The sequence below is a fragment of the Mytilus galloprovincialis genome, chromosome 2 (genome assembly GCF_965363235.1).
Source record: "Mytilus galloprovincialis chromosome 2, xbMytGall1.hap1.1, whole genome shotgun sequence".
NCBI classification, from domain to species: domain Eukaryota; kingdom Metazoa; phylum Mollusca; class Bivalvia; order Mytilida; family Mytilidae; genus Mytilus; species Mytilus galloprovincialis.
Genome location: NC_134839.1, coordinates 100846058 through 100860839, shown reverse-complemented (window position 1 = coordinate 100860839; position 14782 = coordinate 100846058). Strand labels below are relative to the sequence as shown.

The 14782-nt window shown below is 31.2% G+C and overlaps 1 protein-coding gene across 1 annotated transcript in view; it reads left to right on the top strand.

The window, feature by feature from the left end:
- The window catches only part of LOC143065140 (DNA-directed RNA polymerase I subunit RPA2-like), a 37313-nt gene that overhangs the window by 11314 nt on the left and 11217 nt on the right, over positions 1 to 14782 (top strand). The window contains exons 17-28 of the mRNA XM_076238515.1: positions 241 to 314; positions 2316 to 2522; positions 3584 to 3781; positions 4531 to 4638; positions 6552 to 6728; positions 7628 to 7711; positions 8386 to 8440; positions 8969 to 9065; positions 9458 to 9599; positions 10273 to 10331; positions 14129 to 14226; positions 14636 to 14761. Of these exons, the coding sequence (XP_076094630.1) occupies positions 241 to 314; positions 2316 to 2522; positions 3584 to 3781; positions 4531 to 4638; positions 6552 to 6728; positions 7628 to 7711; positions 8386 to 8440; positions 8969 to 9065; positions 9458 to 9599; positions 10273 to 10331; positions 14129 to 14226; positions 14636 to 14761 (1425 nt within the window). The remainder of the gene's footprint in view (positions 1 to 240; positions 315 to 2315; positions 2523 to 3583; positions 3782 to 4530; positions 4639 to 6551; positions 6729 to 7627; positions 7712 to 8385; positions 8441 to 8968; positions 9066 to 9457; positions 9600 to 10272; positions 10332 to 14128; positions 14227 to 14635; positions 14762 to 14782) is intronic.

The following is a 14782-nucleotide window of genomic DNA, read 5'->3' as shown; positions in this document are numbered from 1 at the left end:
ACAACTAATAAAACTATAAATTGAAGTTCAGTGTTCCTAGATAATAAATCTCATGAACAATAAAGTAATTGAGGGGAGGTATATATTAATGAAAAGGATTTAAGAACTGCATCAAACTATCAGCTATTCTGTCATTTTTTGAAACACCATGAAAAGAAATAAGTTTTAGAGAAGAAATTCAATCTTCAAATATGAAATTGCATTAAAAGATGATATTCAAGATTTTTAAATTGTTTTCAGGTTTTTTATGTCCTGTACACACCCCTGATGGAGCCCCTTGTGGTCTCTTAAATCATATGACAGCATTTTGCCAGGTAAGGAATGTAAATGTGTTGTTATTTTGTTTGTGTTTTGTTTTTTCAACAAAACAGTTGTCAGTGTTGTGTGGTATATTAATGTGTCTGTCTGTCGACTTATGAAACTTTCATAATGCAACACAGAGAACAAGTCTCATTCTGAACTTCCTTAAATTTGGTCTGAGGATTTCTATATAGTTGCAGTCTTCAAAGCCTTCCATAAAGAATAACGGTATGGTTGTGAGAAGATAGTCAATTTTTTAATGCAAAACTCATTATTGGCTAAATATTGTCATTGCTGATATCATTAAAGTGTCATAGTGTCAATGAATTGCAGGTTATACTAAAATTGTAAGCTGATTATTTGAATTCACATGTATCAATTTAAAACTTTACATGAGGCTTTCATTTTCCAAGTAGAATGATTAGTTAGCATGCTTTTCTGCAGCAACATAAAACTAACACATAGAGATTGAGAGAATAGTAATTTTTTGGGGAAAGACAGCTTCCAGCCGTCAATCCCCTATGGGGTTGACCAGAGTGACATTCCCTCACATCATTCATTTTGTTTTTATAGTGTGGAAAACACCCCAACAAATCTTACTTAGATTGAATAGAAGGAGACCCAGAAATGAATAGTTTGACTTTAAACACTTTTTTACACATTTCCCTTCTGTTTCTGACGAAATTATCGTGTCTTGAGCTCTCCTTTACACTATTTACGTTTCTTTTACAATCCGGAAAAATCAGTATGACGAGATATTCTAAATATATCCAACCTACATTGTATTTTATAGTGACGTCATTCTTGGAATGCCACACTATGCAGAAGCAGGGATATCCTTCACTGGTTATTTAAATCATTCCCAGAGATCGTGCACTAATTACATATTGGTATTTGCTAAATCTAAACATAATATTGTTTGCTGTAGATGATTCAAACATCAACATGCAATACTTTAATTTGTAGGTCAGCAACTTTCAAAGTAAACAAAGATCGTGGGGTTACATGAGATAGGGGAGAGAAACGATTGTATTGATTTTTTCTGTAAAAATTCTGTTTTGAGAATCTTCCTCCAATTCAGGAGCACCTCAACTGATGAGTAATTATCCACTAAAATAAAAGTTAATGTATTTAAACACTTAAAATGTGACATTTCATTGGATTAGTAGTCTTCCATTAAAACTAAATTTTTGTGTACCAACATAATCATTGTAATGGTAAAAAAAATAAATAAAAAAAATAAAAATGTTGCACTTTGTAGTTTCAACCTATTTATTCATGAAATTTACAAATATTTCAAATTTAGGATTTGGAAACAAGCTTCACACAGTTTACATCAATCACATTGTTTTTTATTAGTACCTGTTTCCCTGTGATGAGAGTTGTAACTGGGAACTTTATCAATGGAAATTTAAAACTGAATAGATTTTTCAGTCCACACTTTCTTAAGAAAAAAAAATAAAAATCCAAGAGTACTGTCACAAAAAATGGAAAATGGCCCTAGCCTGCAGTTCAGTGGTAAACAATCAAGATTTCAAAAAAAATTGTAGTTGTTGTGAAATGACAGAATTCAGTTGAATTTTAGATAATTAACTATCAACTTTAATCAAATGTTTAGATTTAGAAGATGCAGATCTTTTCCATTGGTCCAAATTGAATCCTAAACTAAGGAAATGAAATTACATAAACAACAATTGATTTCAATATTGTCAACCTTTCTGCATGTTCTAGCTGTTCTCTTTTATCATTCTTTATATGAAGACTATCAAAAGATATCCCCCCCTTTCCAAAAAAAAAAAATTAAATAGAAACAAGGGCCGTCTTTCCCCTCAGAGCTATTCAGCTCTTTGATTATAGCTTGCTGTTTGGTGTGAGACAAGGCTCCCTGTTGAAGACTGTACTTTGACATATAATGGTTTACTTTTACATGTTTTACAGATTGTGACTCGGATGGAAAGTTGTATCATTGGCAAGCATACCTATTTATCACTTAATATTTGTATTCATTTTTACAGGCTGTCAACATACAGTATCCAACAGCACATCTATACAAGTTACTGATATCACTTGGTGTGACACCATTTGATGCTCCTCCACCTGGGAACCTTAAGGACTGCTTCCCTGTTCTACTGGATGGTAGACACATGGGATATCTTCATTCATCTATAGCTAAAAAAGTAGAACAGAAATTGAGGGTGATGAAAGTCAAAGGTTTGAAACAGGTTTGCAATTAAAGAATTTAAGGCTTGTAATTTTAGAATTTGATAGGTGCATACATTTTTATGAATCTGTGACAACAAACAATGGTGCAAGATTAATAAGTGCTATTTCTGTGTCTGTTGAAGAAGAATGTCATAAGCAGAAGTTAAAGTGATCTTATTTACTAATTGTGATGTATCTCCTGTAATATGTTCCTCATTAATAAGAATGTTAAAATAAATTCATAATTTACTGTAGATAAGATAAGATTTATTTTATTAAAGTGTCACCATCCATTACAATATCAATATATATATACACATAAAGTCATAAGAACCTAACATTTAAGTAAAAGGATGCCAGCCGAAAACGACTTATGAGACACTATCATTAATACAAACATCTAATACATACATAAAAGGACAGCTTTGTTACCTTTAAAAAGTATTTCGTAAATAAAAAATAAAAATAAAAAACATATATAATTTCTAGATTACATGTTTTCGTCTATAAAAACATATGACTAGCAAAAAGAGGAACCATATTCTCCGTACACATAAGAAAACAAAGTTTTTCAATATCGCATAAATACTCAAAATCAACATTTAAAAGACAGGCTTTGGCATATAATTCATGTCTGATATCAGAGTAAAAACAACAATTAAAAAGAAAGTGTGTTTCATCTTCAATTTGGCAACTATCACAAAAAATACATAAACGATCTAGAATAGGATTATAGACAAAAACTTTATTGAACTGTTTTGATACTTTGCTGTAATGTAATTTATATTGTGCAATTTTTTAGATCAAAATACATTCACCCAGTATATTTTCAAGCACTCTCTTATATTTTGTAAGGAAAATATTTATGAAAAAAGTAATGATGAATACGAAAAAAATTGAAACTTTCAGTAAATAAACAAAAATTGTCACATAAAAAACAAAAGATAAATTTTAAGAACAAGCAATTGTAAATTGAATTATATGAGTTATCTCCCTTGTTAATTTTAAAATCATTTCGATAAATCATAAGTGACAACTTTTTTGTGAATTCTAGGCTATTATCAGTTCATATATTTGTCAGGTTCCAACAATGATGGAGATATGTCTGATTCCCAAGACAGAATTTGCTAGTCAGTATCCAGGTCTGTATCTGTTTACAACACCAGCTAGGATGATGAGACCAGTAAAGAACCTAGCATTAGATACAACAGAGATGATTGGATCATTTGAACAAGTTTATATGGATATCTGTATCAATCAGAATGAGGCTATTCCTGGGGTAAGTTTGATCCTTTGAAAAAATTTAAGGGGGCTTGCGAGTATAAATCATTTTTTTTTATAAATATAGGATTTAGCTATTTTTTTCTATAGACAAACTTTATCCTTTACTTAATAGAAAAATAAAATAAAAATATGGGGTCACTGTTCATTTGAGCTCACAATCTGCCTCCAAAAATAGCATGCATTATTGTTAATGTACTTTTTTTCTGTTGAACAAATAGGAGAAAAAAAAGGTAATATCGAAATAAAAAAAGAACTAAATTACAGAAATCGCTTAAATTTTACAATAGTTTAGTTTAAGTGCAGCTTATTTAAAAAGAAATATAGGTCACCGATAAGTTAAAAAAGATATTTCAATTTTAATGCAAAAAATTGCATTATTTCACCAAAGGGAGATAATTTGGACCTTTTTCAACGATATAAACATTTTAAAGTTATCTGGGACCAAAAAGAATTGATATTTTGGTTGATTTTTGTACAATATCATAAAGTTACAACTGATAGTGTAATAAGAAAAATTTCTAATGAAAAAAAAAAATGTTTAAATTTTTGCTGATTTTTTTGTACCCTCGAGCCTCCTTAAATTAATTTCTGAAGCAACCAGAGCTACGCTATTCTTGAGGTAGGTTTGACCATGATAACAAGTTTAAATGGATATCTATATGTTTATGTATATTTTACATTAATAATTGTCAATTTTTTTATGAATAAGGCTATCTAATTTAACAAGGAAATGTCTATTTTCAGGTGACAACGCATGAAGAATTTAGTGAAATTAGAATGTTATCATCTTTAGCTTGTCTAACACCTTACTCAGACTGTAACCAGAGTCCTAGGAACATGTACCAATGTCAGGTAAATTAGAATGTTATCATTTTTGGCTTGTCTAACACCTTACTCAGACTGTAACCAGAGTCCTAGGAACATGTACCAATGTCAGGTAAATTAGAATGTTATCATCTTTAGCTTGTCTAACACCTTACTCAGACTGTAACCAGAGTCCTAGGAACATGTACCAATGTCAGGTAAATTAGAATGTTATCATTTTTGGCTTGTCTAACACCTTACTCAGACTGTAACCAGAGTCCTAGGAACATGTACCAATGTCAGGTAAATTAGAATGTTATCATCTTTGGCTTGTCTGACACCTTACTCAGACTGTAACCAGAGTCCTAGGAACATGTACCAATGTCAGGTAAATTAGAATGTTATCATTTTTGGCTTGTCTAACACCTTACTCAGACTGTAACCAGAGTCCTAGGAACATGTACCAATGTCAGGTAAATTAGAATGTTATCATCTTTAGCTTGTCTAACACCTTACTCAGACTGTAACCAGAGTCCTAGGAACATGTACCAATGTCAGGTAAATTAGAATGTTATCATTTTTGGCTTGTCTAACACCTTACTCAGACTGTAACCAGAGTCCTAGGAACATGTACCAATGTCAGGTAAATTAGAATGTTATCATCTTTGGCTTGTCTGACACCTTACTCAGACTGTAACCAGAGTCCTAGGAACATGTACCAATGTCAGGTAAATTAGAATGTTATCATTTTTGGCTTGTCTAACACCTTACTCAGACTGTAACCAGAGTCCTAGGAACATGTACCAATGTCAGGTAAATTAGAATGTTATCATTTTTGGCTTGTCTAACACCTTACTCAGACTGTAACCAGAGTCCTAGGAACATGTACCAATGTCAGGTAAATTAGAATGTTATCATTTTTGGCTTGTCTAACACCTTACTCAGACTGTAACCAGAGTCCTAGGAACATGTACCAATGTCAGGTAAATTAGAATGTTATCATTTTTGGCTTGTCTAACACCTTACTCAGACTGTAACCAGAGTCCTAGGAACATGTACCAATGTCAGGTAAATTAGAATGTTATCATTTTTGGCTTGTCTAACACCTTACTCAGACTGTAACCAGAGTCCTAGGAACATGTACCAATGTCAGGTAAATTAGAATGTTATCATTTTTGGCTTGTCTAACACCTTACTCAGACTGTAACCAGTCCTAGGAACATGTACCAATGTCAGGTAAATTAGAATGTTATCATTTTTGGCTTGTCTAACACCTTACTCAGACTGTAACCAGAGTCCTAGGAACATGTACCAATGTCAGGTAAATTAGAATGTTATCATTTTTTCTTGTCTAACACCTTACTCAGACTGTAACCAGAGTCCTAGATACATGTACCAATGTCAGGTAAATTAGAATGTTATCATCTTTAGCTTGTCTAACACCTTACTCAGACTGTAACCAGAGTCCTAGATACATGTACCAATGTCAGGTACAGTACTCAACATACTTTACATGCCCATTGTACATGCCCATTGTAGGGAAATACATTATTGTGAGAAAACTGGCATGTCTCATATTGCTTTATTACATGATTGTGATCTTTAGTATTTCAAAATTTGAAGTATGTTTTTCTGTTTATTTAAAAAGAATTTGTTCCAATGTTTTTTAAGAACTTTCTCTTCTGAAATTATTTTGTTAATTTATACAAAACTTATTCTTTATCATTTATTGAGTATTTTCCTAAGAACCAAAATTAAGTAAATGTTGCTATGGTTTTGCCTTACAGATTTATTTTCTGATTAAATCACTATTTTGTTTAGGTACAAGGTGAGCCATTCAGGCTTCTTAATTATAACTAAAAATATTGTATTAGTTTATTAGCAAAATAAGATTGTCTGAATAAACAGTATTTCAAAATATTTAGAGAAATTGCTAGTTCTGTCTATTTTTCCTCTTACAGATGGGTAAACAGACTATGGGAACACCATGCCATGCCTACAAGTACAGAGCTGATAATAAATTATACAGAATACAGACACCTCAATCACCAATGGTCCGACCAGGCATGCATGATCACTACGATGTAGACAACTATCCCATGGGAACTAATGCTGTGGTAGCAGTTATATCATACACAGTAAGTTTGTATATTAATTGTCTGAATACACACATCTGATGTTCGCTATAGGCATATATATTGACTAATGCTGTGGTATTAGTTATATCATACACATTGAGTTTGTGTATTAACTTTCTGATCACAAACATCTGATTTTCACTTGGGCATTAACAAAAATTGGCATATTTAACAGTCTGGTTTCAGTGGTTAAGAATTTTAAGAATTTTTAAGAATTCTAACAAGTTTAAACAACTGGAAGCTGTTCAGTTGAAATTTGTTAAACTTCATGTCAGTATGCTATATGGTGTAAATTGGTTTCAGATTCATCAAGGATAAACTTCTTGTTTACCGAATACTTATGTTTTGTATATAACACATATAGGCCGTGCATGAAATTTTGGTAGCAATTTTCTAGGGAGCTACAAATAAGTGCTCCCTGTCATTTGTATCAGGCTTCATGTGAATATGCTTTACAATGTATTACATAATCAGAATGCATGTAATTGCTAATTAACTTCCTGTTTAAAAATACTTAAAAGTGTCGGTATCATAAAAGTTCTAATAGTATATCCTTAAAATATTTTTTGTAGGTAATATTGATTGTTGTTTTAAAACAGATTGTAACTCCAAACAAGATATATTTTTTATTCATTATCATTTTGAAAAAGCCATGTTATTTTATGTTTATTACAAAGCACCAAACAATGTATTATCTATTTAACCATTTATTGGAACAGACTTAATCCTAGCTACTTCAAGTCTATTGTCAAATAACAAGTATGTAAGCTTTATAGGGTTTTACAAATGTATCTTAAACTATTTACATCATTGTCAATGCATTCGTACATTTGCGACCTGACTACTATTTGTGTCATCAGAAATTGAACAAATTTTCAATGCTTTTCATTTGTTTTTAGGGTTATGATATGGAAGATGCCATGATTTTGAATAAATCAGCATTTGATAGAGGATTTGCACATGGATCTATTTATAAGTCTGAGGTAATGTATCAGACTGTTTACACTGTCAAATGGTGTATCATTTGAAACATATATTTTATATACAGCATTTAATTTAACTCTTAAAATATGGATTTATCCACTAAAAGTAAAGATAAGAAAAGATATGTGGAATATTAAAGAGATACATTTTTCTATTGACACCTTTTTTCTTTCAAAAACTATGAAAAAATAACAAGGATTTTTTAAACTATATGTAATAAAATTATGAAAAGAAAAGAAGGGATTTTCAGACAAAATTTTCAAAGGCACTAAAGGGATAAGACCAAAGGATTCCAAATATCTAGCAAAAGAAGGAAGACTCTACATTAATCTGAAATGAAATTGAAACACATGACATCTTCTTTAGTTGAATAAATCAAATCAACCAATAATAATTACATTTTGTTGAGATTGTTTATAGGAGTCAGAATAATAATTTCTCATTGTTGTTTATAGGAGTCAGAATAATTATTTCTCATTGTAAATAAAAATTGTAGTCTTGACATTTTGAGAACATGTAGTGAGAACTATTTAAGATGAAAGAGAAATTTTCTTCTTTGTTAGAATGTATTGTCTAGCCTTGCAATGTGCATGCATTCAACTATTTAACCCATTATTCATCAACATTTAAAATCTGAAATCAACCACTCTATACCACCTTACTCTATTTTCAGCTGATTGATCTGAGGAAGAAAGCACAGGACAAATACAGAACAGTGCTAGTATTTGGTAGGAAACGTATTATGAATATCATTATTTTAACATTATACCATTATGTAGTTATAAATGGGGTCCATCTTTATAAATCAAATTTGTAATATCTAAAAATAGTATGTAATGTTTTTTTTATGATATTACCTTGCTAACTATGTATCAAAAGATCTATAAAATGTAGCATAATTGTCATTGCACAGTATTTCATTATGACCATTTATATCCAATAGACCTTATTGCTATTTGAGAATCTGTGGCACTTTACCCGAGACTTGGGGACACTTGAAATATGGATGTCATACAACAATTACTTTTCCTTTGCAGCCTCAGAAATTTTTCTTTTGCAATGTCAAAAATGTATGTGAATGTGTGTTGTTAACAGCCATGTCTGACAAATAGGGATAAGATGTATTTGACAAGTATCCACTACTGTTTTCTCTGATGTGAAGCAATATTTTGTGAACTCTGATATGATATTGTTTTGTTGCCAAATAATATTGTAAGTTTTAAACTTAAAATGATAATTTTATGTTGTTGACATAGGAAGTAAAGCAGGTGACAAAAGAACAGAAGGAAAACTGGATCCTGATGGATTACCTCCTATTGGTACCTATCTACAGGATGGAGATGTTTATTACAGGTACCAGTAATATGTTTTGGAACATATATTTTGAAGGACTATTACAAACAAAACATTTATCATTATTTCTCTAATTTTTGTGCTATTTTTACATTTCCTAAGCGGTGTGAGAAAGATATTTCTCATCACTAGTGAAATATCTGTTCTCAGTAAATAATTGGTCAAAATTTAATTATGGTCTTTAATTTTCTTGATTTCTTCTGAATTTCCTATTGTGATGTCAGAAAAAGGAGACCATGTCTGTTGACATCGCATATAAAGAACAAAACTTTCTCCAAATGTTTGAAAAGGAAAGATAAAAATCATTAGAGAAATGACTAGTGTATTACTTACTCTGAAAAGAAATAACACATAATTAATTTAAGTTTGTTTATGTAATTTTTTGATTCCAGCTTCTACAATCTGCAGACTGGAGAATATAGAGTAGAAAGGTATCGTAAAAGTGAGCCTGCTTATGTTGATCACATCAAAATAATTGGTAATGACACAGGAACAGGGGACATGGAAAAAGTCTGTATTGTACTCAGAATTGTGGTAAGTACTTAAAAGTAGTCATCACTGAGCATTTTTGTAGAAGTTATAATAATGTAAGGTGGAAATAAAAAACATTTTAAAAGAAATTATCATTAAATTCTTATCATGATGATGTACATGTGTAATTGTATAATGTTGGAGACCATATGCTAATCTGTAGATGTATAAAACTAAGAAATGTGGCAAGATTTAAATGAGACTTCTCTCTACTAAAGAATAAATCACATAGAAGATGTATTGTACCAAGTCAGGAGCCTCTGGCTCTTGTTAGTCTTGTATTTTTTTTAAAATTTTAGTTCATTTAAAAGTTTTGCTGTTCTGTGTGACGTCCATTTTCACTGAACCAGTACACATTCTTGTTTAGGGGCCAGCTGAAGGGTGAGGATTTTTCTCAATATGTTGAATACCCATTGGTGGCCTCCAGCCGTTTTCTGCTCTTTAGTGGGGTTATTGTCTCTATGACACATTCCCTATTTTCATTCTCAATTTTGTAGTTCAAAGTTATACATGTTTTGAATTTTGTTTATAAATTTGGCATAGTTGCTGTAACCCTGTATTTTGTTTATGAAGTTGGCATAGGTGATATAACCCTGTTTTTTGTTTCTGAAGTTGGCATAGGTGCTATAACCCTTTTTTGACAATTTAGATAATGTTGCCACTCTTTCTTTTATAGAGAAATCCCATTGTTGGAGACAAATTTTCTAGTAGACATGGACAGAAAGGTATTTGTAGGTAAGGTTTACATCATACATAGGAATTTGTAGGTAAGGTTTACATCAAACATAGGAATATGTAGGTAAGGTTTACATCATACATAGGAATTTGTAGGTAAGGTTTACATCAAACATAGGAATTTGTAGGTAAGGTTTACATCATACATAGGAATTTGTAGGTAAGGTTTACATCAAACATAGGAATTTGTAGGTAAGGTTTACATCAAACATAGGAATATGTAGGTAAGGTTTACATCATACATAGGAATATGTAGGTAAGGTTTACATCATACATAGATATTTGTAGGTAAGGTTTACATCATACATAGGAATTTGTAGGTAAGGTTTACATCAAACATAGGGATATGTAGGTAAGGTTTACATCAAACATAGGTATTTGTAGGTAAGGTTTACATCAAACATAGGTATTTGTAGGTAAGGTTTACATCATACATAGGTATTTGTAGGTAAGGTTTACATCATACATAGGTATTTGTAGGTAAGGTTTACATCATACATAGGTATTTGTAGGTAGGGTTTACATCTTACATAGGTATTTGTAGGTAAGGTTTACATCATACATAGGTATTTGTAGGTAAGGTTTACATCTTACATAGGTATTTGTAGGTAAGGTTTACATCTTACATAGGAATTTGTAGGTAAGGTTTACATCATACATAGGTATTTGTAGGTAAGGTTTACATCATACATAGGTATTTGTAGGTAAGGTTTACATCTTACATAGGAATATGTAGGTAAGGTTTACATCATACATAGGTATTTGTAGGTAAGGTTTACATCATACATAGGTATTTGTAGGTAAGGTTTACATCATACATAGGTATTTGTAGGTAAGGTTTACATCATACATAGGTATTTGTAGGTAAGGTTTACATCATACATAGGTATTTGTAGGTAAGGTTTCCATCATACATAGGAATTTGTAGGTAAGGTTTACATCATACATAGGTATTTGTAGGTAAGGTTTACATCTTACATAGGAATATGTAGGTAAGGTTTACATCATACATAGATATTTGTAGGTAAGGTTAACATCATACATAGGTATTTGTAGGTAAGGTTTACATCATACATAGGTATTTGTAGGTAAGGTTTACATCTTACATAGGAATTTGTAGGTAAGGTTTACATCTTACATAGGTTTACATCTTACATAGGAATTTGTAGGTAAGGTTTACATCATACATAGGTATTTGTAGGTAAGGTTTTACATCATACATAGGTATTTGTAGGTAAGGTTAACATCATACATAGGAATATGTAGGTAAGGTGTACATCATACATAGGAATATGTAGGTAAGGTGTACATCAAACATAGGAATATGTAGGTAAGGTGTACATCATACATAGGTATTTGTAGGTAAGGTTTACATCTTACATAGGAATTTGTAGGTAAGGTTTACATCATACATAGGTATTTGTAGGTAAGGTTTACATCATACATAGGTATTTGTAGGTAAGGTTTACATCATACATAGGTATTTGTAGGTAAGGTTTACATCTTACATAGGAATATGTAGGTAAGGTTTACATCATACATAGGTATTTGTAGGTAAGGTTTACATCATACATAGGTATTTGTAGGTAAGGTTTACATCATACATAGGTATTTGTAGGTAAGGTTTACATCATACATAGATATTTGTAGGTAAGGTTTACATCATACATAGGTATTTGTAGGTAAGGTTTACATCATTCATAGGAATTTGTAGGTAAGGTTTACATCATACATAGGTATTTGTAGGTAAGGTTTACATCATACATAGGTATTTGTAGGTAAGGTTTACATCTTACATAGGTATTTGTAGGTAAGGTTTACATCAAACATAGGAATATGTAGGTAAGGTTTACATCATACATAGGAATATGTAGGTAAGGTTTACATCATACATAGGTATTTGTAGGTAAGGTTTACATCAAACAAAGGAATTTGTAGGTAAGGTTTACATCAAACAAAGGAATTTGTAGGTAAGGTTTACATCATACATAGGTATTTGTAGGTAAGGTTTACATCATACATAGGAATTTGTAGGTAAGGTTTACATCATACATAGGAATATGTAGGTAAGGTTTACATCATACATAGGTATTTGTAGGTAAGGTTTACATCATACATAGGAATTCGTAGGTAAGGTTTACATCATACATAGGTATTTGTAGGTAAGGTTTACATCATACATAGGAATTTTTGTAGGTAAGGTTTACATCATACATAGGAATATGTAGGTAAGGTTTACATCATACATAGGAATTTATAGGTAAGGTTTACATCATACATAGGAATTTATAGGCATGTTTGAAATTTTCAAAAGAGGAAGCGTCAAGTAAGGTATTTTAATACGTTTTGTATATAGAGGTATTTTCACTTGTATGGAAATTTGCCAACCATTACTAAGATTCAAACAAGTTCCTGCATCACAACTTTAAATGTTTGAGGTCATTATTAAACTGGCATGACATTAGAAGATTATTCAGAGACTGATTTAGGGTCATTGGGAGGAAGCTCAGCTAAATACTCAAAAGTGTGAATACTATTGGTACTGTTTTCTGGTTATTCTGCAAACTAAGTGATTTTGGTTTTTAATTCAAAATTAATATCTTTACAGATAATCTCAGGTGAAGAAATTTATAACACTAAGACCTATCACCACTTTTTTACTAGCATGTTTTATCCATTAGACATACTTTTATCATACAGTACTGCCATAAACTTATTTCAACATTTCTAACTAGAAAAATAAGTTTATGTTACATACAGTACTACAATACATATTTATAAATACTTGTGCAATATTTTCACAGTAGAATTATATTTAGGACACACAATACTACAATACTCATTTTTATTTCAGCAAGTTTAACCCAGTAGACAAATAATTACAATGTAGTATTTTTTTATTATTTGTTGGATACCAATTTTTGTGGATTTCGTGGGTACATGGAAACCCTGAAAGGAGTAGGTTCAGTAAGACCCCTTTTTGGCCCCAAAATATAGCAGTTTTACAAAATTGTTAAAATATAAACCTTTAGTTATTCATTGGACAGTAGAATGTTTCTGCTACATAAATATGGGCTGTTTTTGACAATACAATGCACATATATCCGGTACTAGCACCATTAAGTCATGCTAAATTACTGAAATCCTCATAATTCTAGCATTTTAGTTAAATTTTAGACGGTTTTCGTGTAAAACGAAAGTGGCCGCATTCGTGTTCATCCTTGATATTGAAATGTAAGTTGTATTTTATGATAATACATAACATATATAAAGGTTGAGGATGAACACGGATGCGGCCACTTTCATTTTTACCAAAAACCATCTGAAAAGTGACATTTTTCGGCATTTTAGGTAGATTTTTCATATTTGAGCTTGAATCGGATCGTTTTTAATGACTAAATCTGTTAAAATCTTTCACATAAACTAATTAATTCAAATAAAATAGACACTTAAGTGTTTAAAAAGTGGTCAAAATCTTTCCTCAGATGAACCTGAAATTTGAGGCCAAAATCGGTCCTTACCGGACCTACTCCTTTAATGTTCAATGAATTACAAATTTGCTGTGTGGTTATATGCTGGGTTGTGGAAAACCACAAAATCAAATATCAACGAAAATTGGTATCCTGGAAAATAAATGAATCTACAGTACCTTGTAGTTTTTATATTTCAATCGATTGATCAGAAGAGACATATCTTTTACATACCAGTACAGTACTATCAACAATTTATTGGTTTCAGTGTGTTGCACCCAGTAAATATATATACCTGCAGTACAAATATACAACTTTTTATTTTAGTATGTTGTACCCAGTAGAAAATCTACCTTTTACTGAGAGTGGAATGGTTCCAGATATCATATTCAACCCTCATGGTTATCCATCTAGAATGACAATTGGTGAGTCACCTTGGGCTGATTTGTGTCCATTACGAGTTCCTAAAACACCATTGATTTGTACACTTTACATAACTTTTTATTCTGATTATAAAAATCAATTTGAATTATGCTACTTGTCTTCCATTTTTTTCTGCTATCTACGTAGAAAACAGTACTTTCAGTCCTGTTCTTAATTGTATTATGTAATTTAACTGAAATATTTTCAGTGAATTTCAGAATATTTGCCAATTGAATGCAACCTGTATAAGTGAGTCAAACTTTATACTTTTGTTTAAACTTGTGTTCTTCACTTAGATGCTTTTTAAAGAGTTCCCTATTGTATGATGAAGTAAATACAAAGGTCATCTGTAGACATTTGATATCAGCCATATGGCACATTACATCATTGTAATTTACAACTGTTTTATAGGTATGATGATAGAGAGTATGGCAGGAAAGTCTGCTGCCTCACATGGCCACTGTTATGATGCCACACCATTTAAATACACAGAAGATCAACCACCAATTGATTATATGGGCAAAATGTTAAATGCAGGTAATCACTATGTTTCTTCAA